Genomic DNA, 18327 nt, shown 5'->3' with positions numbered 1-18327 from the left:
GAAGTTTGCTGTGATAGTTCGTAGTTCGACCAAAGGGTAGAGTTTGAAGCGTTGCAAAAGAAAGAGTCTTCTTGCTACTAAGGCTTAAACTTTGGTTATGTAATTAACTAAAAAATTTACCATAATGGATTGACTTCATTTGGACTTGGTCCTAGAGATATAAACATTTTGCGAACCTTATAAAAACCCCAATGTCCTTTATTTAGATTCATGTTTGATTGTTTTATAATGGCGAATGAACACTAAAATCAACTTAACAACCTATTTCGCACTATTAGAAAAACCCCATTTCTTGACGAGTAAGATCTGTCAAGAAGAGGCACCCATCATTGAAGTCACTGTCAAAAAAGGGTGGTGACTGTTTTTTAACTGTCAAAAATTTCTAGATAGATCTCTTGACAGTTATAACCCGTCAAAGATTTAACCGAATTTTAACCGATCCTTGACAATCTTCAAACTGTCAAGAGATTTAAAATAATAATAATAATCAAATTTTATTAATAATAATTTTCCATCCTTGATAGTTTTAAAACTGTCAAGGATTTTTTTTTGTAAATATATTTTTATTTTGTAATTTATTACCAATTAAATAATAAAATAATACAATGTAATTCTTCGTAATATTCCTCAACCAACAACAATGATCACAATTCATAAATAAATTTAAACATTCAACAATCTTTGAACCATACTGATTAAGTAAACGAAATTCAACAATAATAATATATCATTCAACAAAAGTTTTAATACTTTTTTTTTCCCTCGTTGATGCTTTGACATCAATGAAACATCAATAACTTAAAAAAGTTTGATACGTACATCGCCCATTCTCCTCTTAACTTCATCATCGATCTCCGCATCTGTGTATATTTCTTTCCCTAGGAACTATAAAAGATTAAACACAAATAAATTCAGTATATATACAACTACAGAACATTGATGAAAACCCAGTTCTCACCTTCAATCACAACTCACTCGAATCCTAGCAAAACACAAATTCCAGAATTCCACAACGCAGATAACAATTTCAGAGAAACACAATAAACAACATGGAACAATCAAACAAATACTCTTCAATATATATATATATATATATATATATTGGTAGTAATTCAGCCAATACACCAGTTTAACACAACCTGAGATTATCAACACCATTCAACGTTCATGCATGATATTCTCAAAACCCCTTTATCATTATACAATAAACCAACACTGCTATCTTTTGTTTTATAAAATGTTCAGACTTCGAATCTGTTATCATGTATTCAAAATCCAATTCAAATTTAGTTTACAAGAGATTATCTTACATTTAAAATTTGTGAATTCATGATATGAGAATATTTCAGATTCATTAGAGCTAAGATTGAATTGTCTCTAGAATATCATTAACAACACTTACTATCTCCAGCTGCATCAATATCCTTTTCAGTCATACCATCAGGACATTTGAATTCCCGCACAACCTAAAGTTTAAGACAGACAAAATTAACAAGTGGCACTATCAGTTAAGAATGGAGGTTTAGGCCTGGGGCTGTATAGTCACCCCCATTGTTTGGACAAGATGAGTTCAAATTTCATCATTTTAACCATCAGGGACTGAAATATATTGTTCAAATCTATATCACTTTGAAAAAGAGTACTCCTCCAGGTCCAAGAAATAGTTTCCAGTACTTTGGATAAGAAGAAATAGAAGCAGAAGCGAAAAAAATAAAAAGAACAACAAAATCCATTTGGCACTTGATTTTAAGGAAACTCTAGTTAGATTAAAATTTAAACACCTTTTTATCCAAATGGCATTCAATAAACACATATAAAGGTTACCCGTATAGGGAAAAAAAAAACCCAACACAAGATGATGCACCTTAATATCAGTCAGCTTCCAACAGTGTGTAGCAATAGTTACTTCTCCAGCTAGCTTTCTCAAAAGCTAAGATATCTCCTTGAGTCATTGCTTTGACTTCCTTGGCAACAACTCCCAGTGATTTACCAAGTCGCTTACCCAACACACTAGAAGAAAATAATCACATAAGACTAATTGCAAGCATAAACTGTAATCCAGGCACTTATAAACAATTTACATACCTAAAATCAGGTTCTGCAGATAAAGAAGCACATTTCATATCTTTGCACCTAAAATCAGGTTCTGCAGCAATAGCCATTAACTAGCAAAAAAGAGTGGAATGCATATGGAGAAGAATTATTAATGGTACAAATATGTGAAGGAAATTAAAATTCACAATTAATAGGCAGAATGGAAAGCACAAGCTCCAGTAAATTCTTCATGAAATCAAAGATAAAAGAAAGGAAGATAAACCTACTCTTTTACCACAATGAAGTTTAAGAAAACTGTACAAGATTAAGTTTCAAATTCACGGGAAATTTATGAAATTCTCTATATACTTTTTAAATTAATAATTTTTTTCTTAGGTCAGATAAAAAATAATGCAATTAATAATATTATACATGTTCAATTAGCAAGTGATTATTGTTTATATATATAATTAATCATAAGGCTGTTTTCGAACTAAGCCGAGTTTTTTGCTTAACGGGCTCGGCTTGTGAAAGGGGAGGAGAATTCGAGTTCAAGCCGAGCCAAGCCGCTTATTTTCAGGCTTGGCTCGGCTCGTGAAATGAGGAGAGGATTTTGAGCCTGGCTCGCAAGCCGGCTTAAAGAGCCGAGTTAGAGCCGGCTCGTGAGCCAGTAAAAAGCATGATTTTTTTTAATTTCGAAGCAGATTTTCTCTCTCTAATTTATTACTCTTTCCTTTCTCTTCTTTTCTCTCTCTCTTTAATTTATTACTCCTTTCCTTTCTCTTCTTTTCTCTCTCTCTAATTTATTACTACTTTCTCTTCTTTTTTCTCTCTCTAATTTATTATTCATTTGGTTTCTCTTCTTTTCTCTCTCCAATGGCTCCTGTTTCTCTTATTTTTTCTTCCTTTCTTTCTTTCTTTCTTTCTCCCTGTTTCCCTTTTTCTCTCCACCAACTCTAAAGGTACTTTCTTCCTCTTCTCTTTTTGTTACTTATTACTCCTTTGCTTTCTCTTCTTTTCTCTCTCTAATGGCTCTTGTTTCTCTTATTTTCTCTTCCTTTCTTTCCTTCTTTCTCCTTGTTTCCCCTACACTCTCCAACTCTGAAGGCAACAACTTGCTTGAGATAGTTTGATTTGGTTTGGTTTTACGACAAAGGGTTTTAGTCGTGCTTTTAGGGATTTTAAAATCGGGGGTTTCTTTGTCATTTTTGCAAACTTTTTGTTTTGAAAATTTTAGTTTAATCCCCCAGATTTTATAAAACCCCTAAAACGCCCCTAATAATTTGAGCCTGGCTCGGCTCACGAGCCTAACAAGTCGAGCCGAGGCAAGCTCAAACTCGGCTCATGCTCTCTCATGAATCGAGCCGAGCCAACTCGATTCTAGACAAGGCGAGCCGTTTACGAGCCGAGCCAAGTCTGCTTGAGAGCGGCTCGCCTCGTTGAACAGTCCTAATTAATCACATGCATTCTTTATTTAATTATCCTTATGACTTTAAAAGCATTGGAATTAATTAGTCAAGCTGATGATTTAATTCCCCAGCCAAAAAGATGAAGATTAAGCAGATGATTAATTAGCAAGTGCTTACAGCACAAAAAGCTTTCACTTTTTCTTTTCTTCAACCTCTTTCTCTAATAAAAGGATCCTAATATAATTCCCAAGTTGAATATATATAATATAAAACATACACCTACAACTATAAAAATAAATAAATTTTTGGATTAACAACATACAATATCCTCCATTCATTTATCTAATAAAAAACACAAACCTCATTAAATAATGTTAGTACATAGTTTATTAGTACCATATAACATTAAAAGACAAAGGAATTTATTAGTCGGAGGATTACAAACGACTCGATACTCAATTTCATGCTAAAGGTATATGCAATGAAGGATCATTGTACAAGTTCAAACATGATGCTTCCAATGAAGAATTGGATACTTTAAAAACTCAACAAATTAAATTATCTTTAAAGTCAAAAGAGTTTAATTCATGTGTAAGTGTGAGCATATAGAGTCAAAAATATTATATCTCTAACAAACCAGACACAAACTATCTTTCTCCGGGTCTCCTTCCCATGAAGGAATATCTAAACGTACAAGTCACAAACCATCACCACATGAAACAATTTGGTTCTTTTCTCCATGGAGAATATTATAGAATTAGATAAAGGACAAAGAAATAGATAAGATTAAAGAAATGAAATTTTTAATTGAAGGGATAGTGTGCCCAATGTTTGGAATAAGTTATGGAAGGTGGGGGCCAAGTTTCCATTTCTCCAGGCAGATGCCAAAATGGCAGCAGGTCTCTTATTTCAAATACAAAATAAATGCAGGCACTTATATATAATTACAAAAATGAACTTTGTGTAACACACACAATATAATATAATAGCAAAGAAGAGTAAAAGTGAAGTTTATCATCTGAAATGTCTGCACTAAAATAGAGAAGGAAACAGAAGACTGAAATATTTGCAATAGAACAGAGAAGAAAACAAAGACAACAGCCAACCTGCAATCTGACACATACCAACACCTTCAATAATAAATAAATATAATTGTACATGATGTGAAAACGTATATAAAGGGGAACGTGAAACTGAAGCAGATTATTGAAGAAAACTAAAAAGGTATATATAGTCTTGCCTCAAAACCAGCTTGTTTCAGAGCTTCAAGGCATTGTCTGGTGTACCTGATGTCTGGAAGGCCATCACCAATCTCAATTTCTGCCTGCAATGTCAATCAAACTTCATTATAATCAGAATATATATAATGTAAATCATGACATAGCTAGGTACATAACAACTAGCAAGTTTTTTCTTCACTACCTTAATCTTGTGATGTTCTTGATTTTTAGGATCAAAATAATCAGTGATGCACCACTCAAATGCCATGAAACATTGGCCAGGCTTTAAGANCCTTGAAATGTAGAATAATCTGAAATGAAATGTGACGATGATATATACTGAAAATATTTCGAATAAGGATAATATACACATTTATATTATTATTATGAAGTCAACACCCTACAACCAATAGTCTACTCTTACCCAACCAACAATAGAAATGAAAAAAAAAAACAAAACAAACATACCAAAACACATATCAACATCCTAAATCGGTAACCCTGAAATGTAGAATAATCTAAAATGAAATGTGATGATGATATATATTGAAAACATTCCGAATAAGGATAATATATACATTTATGTTATTATTATGAAGTCAACACCCTACAACCAACAGTCTACTCTTACCCAACCAGCAACAGAAATGAAAAAAAAAAACAAAACAAACATACCAAAACACATATCAACATCCTAAATCTGTAACCCTGAAATGTAGAATAATCTAAAATGAAATGTGACGATAATATATACTAAAAACATCCAGAATAAGGATAATATATACATTTACGTTATTATTATGAAGTCAACACCCTACAACCAACAGTGTACTCTTACCCAACCAGCAACAGAAATGAAAAAAAAAAAACAAAACAAACATACCAAAACACATATCAACATCCTAAATCTGTAACCCTGAAATGTAGAATAATCTAAAATGAAATGTGACGATAATATATACTAAAAACATCTAGAATAAGGATAATATATACATTTACGTTATTATTATGAAGTCAATACCCTACAACCAACAGTGTACTCTTACCCAACCAGCAACAGAAATGAAAAAAAAAAAAAAATACTAAAACACATATCAACATCTTAAATCTGTAACCCTGAAATGTAGAATAATCTGAAATGAAATGTGACGATAATATATACTTAAAACATCCAGAATAAGGATAATATATACACTTCTATTATTATTATGAATTCAACACCCTACAACCAACAGTCCACTCTTACCCAACCAGCAACAGAAATGAAAAAAACAAAACAAACATACCAAAAGACATATCAATACCCTAAATCTGTAATGAAATGTAGAATAATCTGAAATGAAATATAACGATAATATATGCTGAAAACATTCCGAATAAGGATAATATATACATTTCTATTATTATTATGAATTCAACACCCTACAACCAACATGCTACTCTTACCCAACTAGCAACAGAAATGAAAAAAAAAAAAAAAAAAACAAACATACCAAAACACATATCAACATCCTAAATGCAGGATTTTCACGAGTTTTGTTCTGCACTGGACAAAAGTTCTGTGCCTGTAAACGCAGCTCGTTATCTAAGTGAATGTGAATCCTATGATTTACTCCAGTCAGCTGGTTGAGCTGTTTGATCGAATTAGTGATTGGGAAATCCTGAAAATTTACCCATCTGGTGTATATAAACAACAAGTGTTTCTTACAACTGGCTTGCTTAATGGAATTTGGCAAATAAAATGATGATTGATATTTTTTTGGATGGGCTTGGTTTTTGCTAGTGAATTTCCTGAGCAACCATATAAAGTCCATAAGTGTCCAATTATATGGTGTTGAGACCAGTAATTACTTGAAATAAATGTACGAATCCTGAATGGAATCAAATCTTCTAGACACTTCAGCCAAAATTACGGTATGTTTTGCTCCAATATCACACATTTATAAAAGTACATCATCGAATTATTTACTCATCACTCGAATTCCTGATATTAGAGCCTTCATGAAGAGCATCAAAGATTTATAAACCATTATAATGTCTGAAACAGTGTGCAGCCTTTCAGCAGTAGTTTCCAAATTATGCACTATAGTACTATAGCCTTTCAGCAGTAGTTTCCAAATATGCACTATAGTATATATGGATGTGGATGGATGTTCCTTTTCTTGATAACATCATTTTTGTATTTCTCACCAACTTTAACGAATTGATGCATTAATTATAATTTGCTGGTTCTAAACTTGTATGGAATTGTCATCAAAGAGACTTTGTTTTTATTGGGAGGAAAGGTTCAGCAACAAAAAATGACTATATTCTTACATTTGATTAATTTCTCTTTCGATTGTTTGTAATGTGATTGATTTTGATAGTATACTGTTAGGGGGATACATGGTTATGTTGTATGTGTTTTGTGCTTGTGATATTGGTTTAATGTCATATATGTTTTGTCATATAACATGATTACTTATGGATATGTTTTTTGATATGTTTTTTGCAGGGTTTTAGAAGGAAGCAGAGAATGGTAAGAGCAAAAATCACAACCACTCCGGTTGGAAGCTCTTCGTCATCTGGAGTCCAATTTTGAGACGTGCAATATAAAAACAATACAAAGAGATGGCGAAAAGAGATATTTGTCTCAGAAGAAGTTTGGATATAGGATTTATAAGTAGTTTGGGTTTAGGTGATGAGATTAATGGTTGGATCCGGAATTTGAAATGGGAGCAGTTGGCGAGTATTACATCTGACGGATATAAGCATTTGATTTACGAGTTTTTTAGTAGTTTGGAATGTGGAGACAGTACTGATGATTTACCGCCGTATACATGTTTTTAGATTAAAGAATCAGAATTGTGTAGTGAGGCCATAGGACTTAGCAAACTGGATAGGGATTGATTGAGAGGTTGGATAGCGTACCAGAACGTGGGATTCAAAACAAGCTTGGACGGATGTTTCTGGAACAAGGGTTTATCATCCACATAGGTGTAAATCAACGAAGTTAAGAAATCCTGCCATGAGAATTTTTCACAGATTTCTAACATTCACATTTTGGCAGGAAAGAGCAAATGGAAAGTGACAGTGAGGATTTATGCTGATAGAAGCAGCAGTAACAGTGAAGCAAGTAAATTCAGCTAAGTTATTGATTAAAAAGTTGGAGAGATTAAAGCAGAAAAATGTGACATTTATTGGGGGATGGTTGTTACGTTAATTGTCAGAGTTGAGTTTTCATACACCCCTTTAGATGAAGCCAATAAGATACAGTTTATGCAAATAGTATGTTGGGGGATGTCACATTGTCGGAATGGGTTTGATTAAAAAGAATGTGTCAGAGAATGATTGTGATTAGGGATGAAATGGAGAAGAGGCAACGGTGCAGGAAGGTGTCCCTTGTCCAGAAGGGGAAATGAAGGATGAGTTTATGGTGCGGAAAGAAGAAGAACGAGTATGGAACCTGGATCTTCTCAGAATGTAGAAAATGTCTTCTCAAACCTTAGACGAAATAGTAAGCAGAATTGATCGGATCGAAAGGTTTCAAGAAGAGAGTTTTTCACGTATTGAGAAAATGCGGAACAACAGGATCAGTTGCAAAGTGATTTCAACTTGTTTGCATCAAGAATAGAAGAAACATTGACATCTTGGGGAACGCATGACAGAAATATCCAACATGATGAAGAAATTTTCACCAGCCTCGTCCTCCTCCAGTAGCCTCCACCCCCTACACTAGGATGAAGAACTACTGAACAATCTCCCCTTCTCAACATCTGTGTAGTTAATTGGGGAACGAACTTTGAATGTTAATTATAATTATGTGTAGTTCAGTATGTACGGATATGTAATTAATAAATGTTGATTTCACAATATTTCTCAATTAGCTGAACTTCTCCATTTCATATGACTGTTATTCTTAGTATAAATGTTTGTACAAGATTATATGTGCCACAGTATAACTGAAATGAAATGTGAATAATCTGAAGTGAAATGTGACGATAATATATACTGAAATACCAGAATAAGGATAATATATACATTTACGTTATTATTATGATCAACACCCTACAACCAACAGTCTACCCTTACCCAACCAGCAACCGAAATGAAAAAAACAAAACAACTGATACCAACAGACATATCAATACCCTAAATCTGAAATGAAATGTAGAATAATCTAAAATGAAATGTGACGATAATATATACTGAAAACATTCCGAATAAGATATATAACATTATTATTATATGAATTCACACACCTACAACCAACAGTCTACTCTTACCCAACCAGCAACAAAAATGAAAAAAAAAACAAAACAAAACATAACCAAAACATATACAACATCCTAAATCTGTAACCCTGAAATGTAGAATAATCTGAATGAAATGTGACGATGAATATTACTGAAAACATTCCGAATAAGGATAATATATACTTCTATCATATATGATTCAACACCCTGCAACCAATAGTTTACTCTTCCCCACCACAACAGAAATGAAAAAAAACAAAACAAACATATCAAAACACATATCAACATCCTAAATCTGTAACCTTGAAATGTGAATTCTGAATGAATGGACGATGATATTATATAAATGCAACATTTAAACACAAAATTCACCCCAACCCAGCTGAAAAAATCCCATAAAAACACATCTTTCAATACAAACACACACCAAGACACAGTATTCATCACACAAAACTAAATAGGGGGCAAAGAGTGTACTTCGATCGGGTGGCAGAAGGGGTAGAAAAGGAGCTATCAGTCTTATTATCAACACTTGTAGCAGAGACCACCAAACTATTGGACTTGTGAGAGCTCTTCTTAGATTTGGAGATTGAACATGGAAGTGAAGGCGAAAAAGGTAAAGACTTTGAGATGGAAAGAGGGAGATTGGAGTCTGCAGAAGGTTTCAGGAAGTTGGTTGGTAAGTGTAGAGTTGAAATGGCCGCCACTAGAGAACCAAGAAGAAGAAGAAGAACAGAGTATTGATGTAAAATCTATGGCCGTTTTGACGGGTAAGTGATGAGAGACTGAGTTTGAGAGAAGGTTAGGGATTTTGATTTCACGATTTGGGGGAAATGAAAAGGGTAACGGGTTACGTTTAAGAGTACAACAATGCTATAGACACCGATGTTTTTACACTTTGTACCGGCTTATGTGTGTGCTTACTCAGACCATTCAACACATTTTAGCGTTATTAAATTTTGTTTAATGAACGGTTGTCCATATGATGTTGTCTAATATACGGCTGTCCATTACATATGGACGGCCGTTCACTGATATGGACTCCCGTCCATCCACTTCTAAATGAAATAAAAAATATTAAAAAAATTAGGGATGGCCGTTCATAGATTATAAACGGCCGTCCATACATATTGGACGGGCGTTCATATGTTAATGGACGCCTGTCCCTTAATTTTGGACGGGCGTCCATTAAATAAGGGACGCCCGTCCAATATGTGAAATATAAAAAATTTTAAAAAATCTTGGACGCCCGTCCACATTTTGTGGACGGGCATCCGTAATTTGTGGATGGGCGTCCGTATATAATGGACGACCGTCCATAATTTGGTTTAAAAATTTAAAAAAAAAAATATTTGGACGCCTGTCCATTCCTTATGGATGGCCGTCCTTTATTTTAGGACGGGCGTCCCTACTCTAAATAAAATAAAAATTTATGTTTAGGGTTAAAAACTTTTGGGGAAAGCGTTTAAAAACAAAAATGGCAGCCGCGGTAATACATCACAAAACAAATCCAATGAATGTGTTCTTCTTCTTCTTTCTTCCATCTGTGCTTTGGTTCATTGTGTTTTTCATCTCATTTGCGTGCTCTGGTTCATCGTCTTCCTCTTCTCAAAAAACAAATCAACCGCTGTAATACGACACTTCTGTTTTTAAATTTTTTCTTTTTATGTTGGATGAATGTGTTGGATTTACATTTGTGTTGAATGGAGTTGATTTGATAAAGAGAAATCCAGTCAATTTGGTGAGACTGGTTTGTGTGATTGACAAATAGAAGTGTTATATCTGGTAGTTCTTCATTTGCATGTGTAATTTGTGTTTTCCAATTTTTATTTGAATGGGATTTCTTTGGTTATGTGTTATATGATGCATGCCATGATGGCTTGGATTCCATGTGTTTATACATGTAGTGGTGGTTGGTTTTATATGCGTTTATGGGTTGCATTTTTGTTGAATAAAAACATGAATTGGAGGCTGGAATTACTTGGTTCTGGACTGCATTTTTGGCCAAATTACATCGTTATGATTTTTTTTTTTTTTTTTACATATTTTGATTCAGTTGTTGTCTTGTTGCTGGTATTTCCTTGTGACTGTTAGATTGGAAATAAGGCCATTCTTCAACAGATTCTTTTCATTTGGTTTCATTCCAGGCTGAGTTAGTTTTAATTTCAAACCATAGCATTAGTGGCTGAGTAGTCTTTCAAGTAGCCTTAAGCAGTGTTTCACGAGTTTTTGTTCTGCACTGGACAAAGTTCTGTGCCTGTAAACGAGCGCGTATCTAAGTGAATGTGAATTATGATTGTACTCCAGTCAGCTTAGGTTGAGCTGTTGATCAGAATTAGTGATTGGGAAATCCTGAAAATTTACCCATCTTGTATATAAACAACAAGTGTTTCTAAACAACTGGCTTGCTTAATGGAATTTGGCAAATAAATGATGATTGATATTTTTTGGATGGGCTTGGGTTAGGTTGCTAGTGAATTCCTGAGCAACCATATAAAGTCATAGTGTCCAATTATATGGTGTTTGAGACCAGTAATTACTTGAAATAAATGGTACGAATCCTGAATGGAACAAATCTTCTAGACACTTCAGCCAAAATTACGGTATGTTTTGCTCCAATATCAACACATTATAAAAGTACATCATCGAATTATTTACTATCACTCGAATTCCTGATATTAGAGCCATGAAGAGCATCAAAGATTTATAAACCATTTATAATGTCTGAAACAGTGTGCAGCTTTCAGCAGTAGTTTCCAAATTATGCACTATAGTACATATGCGCTTTCAGCAGTAGTTTCCAAATTATGCACTATAGTATATAGGGTGTGGATGGATATGTTCCTTTTCTTGATAACATCATTTTTGTATTCTCCACCAACTTTAACGAATTGATGCATTAATTATAATTTGCTGGTTCTAAAATGTATGGATATTGTCATCAAAGAGACTTTGTTTTTATGGGAGGAAAGGTTCAGCAAAAAAATGACTATATTCTTTAACATTTGATTAATCTCTTTCGATTGTTGTAATGTGATTGATTTGATAGTATACTGTTAAAGTGGGATACATGGTGTAGTTGTATGTGGTTTTGTGTTGTGATATTGGTTTAATGTTATATGTTTTGTATATACATGAATTACTTATGGATATGTTTTTTGGATATGTTTTTTGCAGGGTTTTAGAAGGAAGCAGAGAATGTGCTAAGAGCAAAAATCACAACCACTCCGGTGGAAGCTCTTCGTCATTGGAGTCCAATTTTGAGACGTGCAATATAAAAAACAATACAAAGAGATGGCGAAAAGAGATATTTGTCTCAGAAGAAGTTTGGATATAGGATTTATAAGTAGTTTGGGTTTAGGTGATGAGATTAAGGTTGGATCCGGAATTTGAAATGGGAGCAGTTGGCGAGTATTACATCTGACGGATATAAGCATTTGATTTACGAGTTTTTAGTAGTTTGGAAGTTGTGGAGACAAGTACTGATGATTTACCGCCGTATACAATGTTTTTAGATTAAAGAATCAGAATTGTGTAGTGAGGCCATAGGACTTAGCAAACTGGATAGGATGATTTGAAGGTGGATAGCGTACCCAGAACGTGGGTTCCAAACAAGCTTGGACGGATGTTTCTGGAACAAGGGTTTATCATCCACATAGGTGAAATCAACGAAGTTAAGAAATCCTGCCATGAGAATTTTTCACAGATTTAACATTCACATTTAATGGCAGGAAAGAGACAAATGGAAATGTGACAGTGAAGGATTTATTGTGATAGAAGCAGCAGTAACAGTGAAGCAAGTAAATTCAGCTAAGTTATTGATTAAAAAGTTGGGAGAGATTAAAGCAGAAAAATGTGACATTTATTGGGGGATGGTTGTTACGTTAATATGTCAGAATTGAGTTTCATATCACCCCTTTAGATGAAGCCAATAAGTAACAAGTTTATGCAAATAGTATGTTGGGGGATGTCACATTGTCTGGAATGGGTTTGATTAAAAAGAATGTGTCAGGAGAATGATGTTGATTAGGGATGAAATGGAGGAAGAGGCAACGGTGCAGGAAGGTGTCCCTGTTCCAGAAGGGGAAAATGAAGGGGAGTTTATGTGCGGAAAAGAAGAAGAACGAGTATGGAACCTGGATCTCAGAATGTAGAAGAAATGTCTTCTCAACCTTAGACGAAATAGTAAGCAGAATTGATCGGACGAAGGTTTCAAGAAGGAGTTTTTCACGTATGAGAGGAAAATGCAGGAACAACAGGATCAGTTGCAAAGTGATTTCAACTTGTTGCATCAAGAATAGAAGAACAGTTGACATCTTGGGAACGATGACAGAAATATCCAACTGATGAAGAAATTTTCACCAGCTGTCCTCCTCCAGTTAGCCTCACACCCTACACTAGGATGAAGAACTAATGAACAATCTCCACCTTCTCAACATCTGTGTAGTTAATTGGGGAACGAACTTTGAATGTATTATAATTAGTGTAGTTCGTAGTACGGAAATATGTTAATAATAAAGTTTGGTTCACAATATATTCTCAATTAGTAGAACTTCTCCAATTCATATGACTGTTAATTCTTAGTATAAATGTTATGTACGAAGATTAATGTGCCACAGTATAACTGAAATGAAATGTAGAATAATCTGAAGTGAAATGTGACGATAATATTACTGAAATATCCAGAATAAGGATAATAATACATTTAGTTATTATTATGATTTCAACACCCTACACCAACAGTCTACCCTTACCAAACAGCAACCGAAATGAAAAAAACAAACAACTGATACCAACGACATATCAATACCCTAAATCTGAAAAGAAATGTAGAATAATCTAAAATGAAATGTGACGATAATATATACTGAAAACATTCGAATAAGGATATATAACATTATTATTATGAATTCAACACCCTACACAACAGTCTACTCTCCAACCAGCAACAAAAATGAAAAAAAAAACAAAAACAACATACCAAAAACATATATCAACATCTAAATCTGTAACCCTGAAATGTAGAATAATCTGAAATGAAATGTGACGATGATATATACTGAAAACATTAGATAAGGATAATATACATTTATCATTATATGAAATCAACTGCAACCAATAGTTTATCTTACCCAACCAACAACAAGAAATGAAAAAAAAAACAAAACAAAAAATATCAAAACACATATCAACATCCTAATCTGTAACCTTGAAATGGAGAATAATCTGAAATGAAATGTGACGATGATATATACTGAAAATATTTCGAATAAGGATAATATACACATTATTATTATTATGAAGGTCAACACCCTACAACAAATAGTCTACTCTTACCCAACCAACAATAGAAATGAAAAAAAAAACAAACAAACATACAAAAAACATATAAAATCCTAAATCGGTACCCTGAAATGTAGAATAATCTAAAATGAAATGTGATGATGATATATATTGAAAACATTCCGAATAAGGATAATAATTATTTTATATATGTCAACACCCTACAACCAACAGTTACTCTTACCCAACCAGTAACAGAAAAGAAAAAACAAAACAAACATAACAAAAACATATCAACATCCTAAATCTGTAACCCTGAATGTAGAATAATCTGAAAGAAATGTGACGATAATATATACTAAAACATCAGAATAGGTAAATAATTTTACATTGTTATATTATGAAGTCACACCCTACAACCAACAGTCCTCTACCCAACCAGCAACAGAAATGAAAAAAAAAAACAAAACAAACATACCAAAACACATATCAACATCCTAAATCTGTAACCAGAAAGTAGAATAATCTAAAATGAAATGACGATAATATATACTAAAAAATCCAGAATAAGGAAATATATACATTTACGTTATTATGAAGTCAACACTACAACCAATAGTGTACTCTTACCCAACCAGCAACAGAAATGAAAAAAAAAAAACAAAAAAAATCCAAAACACATATCAACATCCTAAATCTGTAACCCTGAAATGTAGAATAATCTAAAATGAAATGTGACGATAATATATACTAAAAACATCTAGAATAAGGATAATATATACATTTACGTTATATATGAAGTCAATACCCTAAAACAACAGTGTACCTTACCCAACCAGCAACAGAAATGAAAAAAAAAAAAAAAATACTAAAACACATATCAACATTTAAATCTGTAACCCTGAAATGTAGAATAATCTGAAATGAAATGTGACGATAATATATACTTAAAACATCCAGAATAAGGTAATATATACATCTATTATTATTATGATTCAACACCCTACAACCAACAGTCCACTCTTACCCAACCAGCAACAGAAATGAAAAAACAAAACAAACATACCAAAAGACATATCAATACCCTAAATCTGTAATGAAATGTAGAATAATCTGAAATGAATATAACGATAATATATGCTGAAAACATTCCGAATAAGGATAATATAACATTTCTATATTATTATGAATTCACACCCTACAACCAACATGCTACTCTTACCCAACTAGAACAGAAATGAAAAAAAAAAAAAAAAAACAAAACATACCAAAACACATTCAACTCTCTCATCTTAACCCTGAATGTAGAATAATCTAAAAAGATAATATATACAACAGTGTACCAAAGGATAAATATACATTCTATTATTATTATGAATTCAACACCCTACAACCAAGAGTCTACTCTTACCCAACCAGCAACAAAAAGAATAAAAACAAAACAACTGATTAAGCATATAGCTCAACTACATTCGTTAGAAATTAACCACAACGCGAATAGTTTCTACCAAATTGCAAACAATGCTCCAATCGGTTAACGATATCAAATCTCTCCCAACGAAAACATGTTCATCATTTACATCCCCTGTCCAGGAAATAAATTACTATTGTTGCAAGATTCTGAAACGGACCAGTCGACAACTGTCAATGGTTAATAACCACAATTTAGCACATGTTATAGAAAACTTAAGGTTTACAATTATCAACATACATAACACATACCTGAGTAGCAACAATACATTGACAACACTTGAGTTCCGAACACTTTCAGCAATGTTGTCTCGCTCTGTGATGATTCTTTCCCTATAAAGTAGCATAACACATTAATAATCAAGTAAATATTATATAAACTTCAAATAAGTAAATAATCTTTAAAAAACAAAATCATGTCAAATAGGTGTATAACTCATACCAAGTCTTTGTTTTTGCAGTTTTATTTAGGCCTACGTACAATTCGTCAATATTCAATTGCTTCTTGCATAGAGGATGACCTTTGCTGCGAGCTACCTGTGGACTATTAATTAGACTATTCCCCTCTTTTGAAGGATGTCTCCTTTACTAGCAAACCCTCCTCACTTTCCTTCTGCTCCAATGATTTTTCACTCCAGCTAGTCATCAATTCCATCAACATGTTACAGTCTTCCTCATTGTTTGATATATTAGCTACTGTCAGCATTAGATTAGAAAACTTCTCAAAACGCTGTCTTTCAACGTTTGTGGTCCACTATTTAACTTACCTTGATTTTCGTATGACATCTTTTATGTTTTTCCTCCAACGCCGTAGAATGTACTTATCTGGAATGTGTGAATCCCTTTTATGAATCAACACAATAATGGCATGTCTGCATAAAATCCCTTTGAATCAAACAAATGACAATTGCAGCGAATATACATGAAATTTCATCAAAGAAACCAAAAAGGGAACACGCCGATTACTATCTCCAAATCAAACATCTTCTAAAACTTGATACTCCTCACAATCAGACTTTTTCAGAAAAGATAATTCACAATAAATCTTCCCGCAATCTCTTCTTGAAACTCTTTAAATTTTGCAATTGTGTATGCATTTTGAAATTGTTCTCATGGGGTAATTAGTTATGCATGGTATCCAAGACTTGAAAGATCTAAAATCAGCCTCCTCTCCTTTTCCACTTTATCTCATAAGCATTATCATATTGTTCCACAAATTGTTTCCATGTTGTTTTGGAATTTACATATCCATCAAAAATGCATGCATACTTTCACTACGTTGGGTAGTAGACATACTGCACACAGAATGTATCTTTAAGAAATGTGGCACTAACTAATCTTTCTTTATACAATCCAGTAACCTTCATTCTCATGAAGGTTATACACATCAATGAATTTGTTCCACCGTTCTCGAAATTTTCAGGGCCAAACGAATCATACACAATATTTTGTAACGTAAACTTTATAGTTTCATATTCGTTATACCCTCTTAACTTCTCAGGCAGTTTCTTCATTATATGCCACAAACACCACCTATATCTTGTACCAGGGAAAACAATCTCAATTGCATTTTGCATGGCCTTATCTTGATCAGTGATAATTCCATTAGGAGCAACATCCATGCATTCAAGCCAAGAACGAAACAGCCATACAAATGTCTCTGTGTCCTCATGTGAAATTAACCCACAACCTAACAATGTCGAATGTCCATGATGATCAACCCCCACAAAAGCCGTAAATGGCATATCATACTTGTTTGTCAGATACGTTATGTCGAAGGTCACAACATCACCAAAATCTTTATATGCGACCTTACATCTAGCATCAATCCATAGCACATTCTTTAATCGACTCTCTTCATCTGCATCAATCATGTACCAGAAATTAGAATTCTCTTTTTGCATTTTCATAAAATACTCAAGCACTGCCAAAGCATCTCCAACTCCAAGTCATAGCCTTCTAAATTTTTCAATGTAATTCCTACAATCTTTTTGTAGAAATGTCAAATTCTCTACACCTCCTGCCTCAACTGAACATGACTGAAAATTTTTACACGGTCTAATCCCAGCCTGATCATTAACTTCAAGCCTCCTTTTCACAAAAGGCTGTATTGTTCAGTTTACCTTGAAATATCTTCTTTTCGTCAGACTTGTAAGATCATGGTTATGTTCAAGCACAACCGATTTAATTTCCCATTTGTATTCACCATTCAAAGATGCACTAATCTGACTCTTACAATCTGTTTTTGCAATAGGTTGTTTTTTCAAGGTATTTCTGCATTTACTTCTCTCCTTCCCAGAACAAGAACACGCCACTGTCATGTATCTCATTTTTCCATTATCTCCTTTCTTTGACGTACGTATCATTGCTTCAAAACCCATTTTATTCCCATACCTTCTGTAATACTTCACCAAACTATCAACTGAATCAAACATCATTCCAATATGAGGCTCCACTTCTTCCTCTGCACATCCTGTATCTTCTAATTCATCACATTCATTTTCCTGATTCAATGGTTTTATAATAAAGAAAATTAGAATGTGAACACATCATAATAAACAATACAATACACCATATTTAAAAAAGTTTCTAACACAATTTACCTCAACATCATTGAAACGAGGCAAACTGGACTCTTCCATATTCAGTTATTTCATGCACAACTAATACGAGTTT

General features: G+C 33.4%; 1 protein-coding gene across 3 annotated transcripts; it reads right to left on the bottom strand.

Moving 5' to 3' along the window:
- Positions 1–645: 645 nt before the first annotated feature.
- Positions 646–4958, bottom strand: LOC116121013 (isoleucine--tRNA ligase, cytoplasmic-like). Of its 3 annotated transcripts, XR_004126634.1 has the most exons (6): positions 4866–4958; positions 4684–4767; positions 2086–2165; positions 1865–2010; positions 1403–1466; positions 650–885 (listed from the first exon to the last, which is right to left on the bottom strand). XR_004126634.1 is itself a non-coding variant. In XM_031406979.1 (5 exons), exons 1-4 carry the CDS (start codon positions 4929–4931, stop codon positions 1872–1874), a joined length of 321 nt encoding a protein of 106 aa, XP_031262839.1. In that variant the 5' UTR covers positions 4932–4958; the 3' UTR covers positions 646–885; positions 1865–1871. The 3 variants fall into 3 exon arrangements, 2 of the variants coding, with proteins under 2 accessions (XP_031262839.1, XP_031262838.1); XM_031406979.1 differs by lacking the exon at positions 1403–1466 and having other exon boundaries at positions 646–885; positions 2134–2165; XM_031406978.1 differs by lacking the exon at positions 1403–1466 and having other exon boundaries at positions 661–885.
- Between the last annotated feature and the right edge of the window lie 13369 nt (positions 4959–18327).

The sequence above is a fragment of the Pistacia vera genome, unplaced genomic scaffold (genome assembly GCF_008641045.1).
Source record: "Pistacia vera cultivar Batoury unplaced genomic scaffold, PisVer_v2 Contig955, whole genome shotgun sequence".
In the NCBI taxonomy this organism is placed as follows: Eukaryota; Viridiplantae; Streptophyta; class Magnoliopsida; order Sapindales; family Anacardiaceae; genus Pistacia; species Pistacia vera.
This window is presented reverse-complemented; position numbering and strand designations above follow the sequence as displayed.

What these genes read in the sequence shown, in the direction of transcription:
- LOC116121013 (XM_031406978.1), bottom strand. Translation starts at nt 4,931, where the DNA reads ATGGCATTTGAGTGGTGCATCACTGATTATTTTGATCCTAAAAATCAA. An exon ending in AAGAACATCACAAGATTAAG is followed by an intron (nt 4,768 to 4,865) that starts GTAGTGAAGAAA and finishes TTGACATTGCAG; the next exon opens with GCAGAAATTGAGATTGGTGA. An exon ending in TCTGCAGAACCTGATTTTAG is followed by an intron (nt 2,011 to 2,085) that starts GTATGTAAATTG and finishes ATTTTCTTCTAG; the next exon opens with TGTGTTGGGTAAGCGACTTG.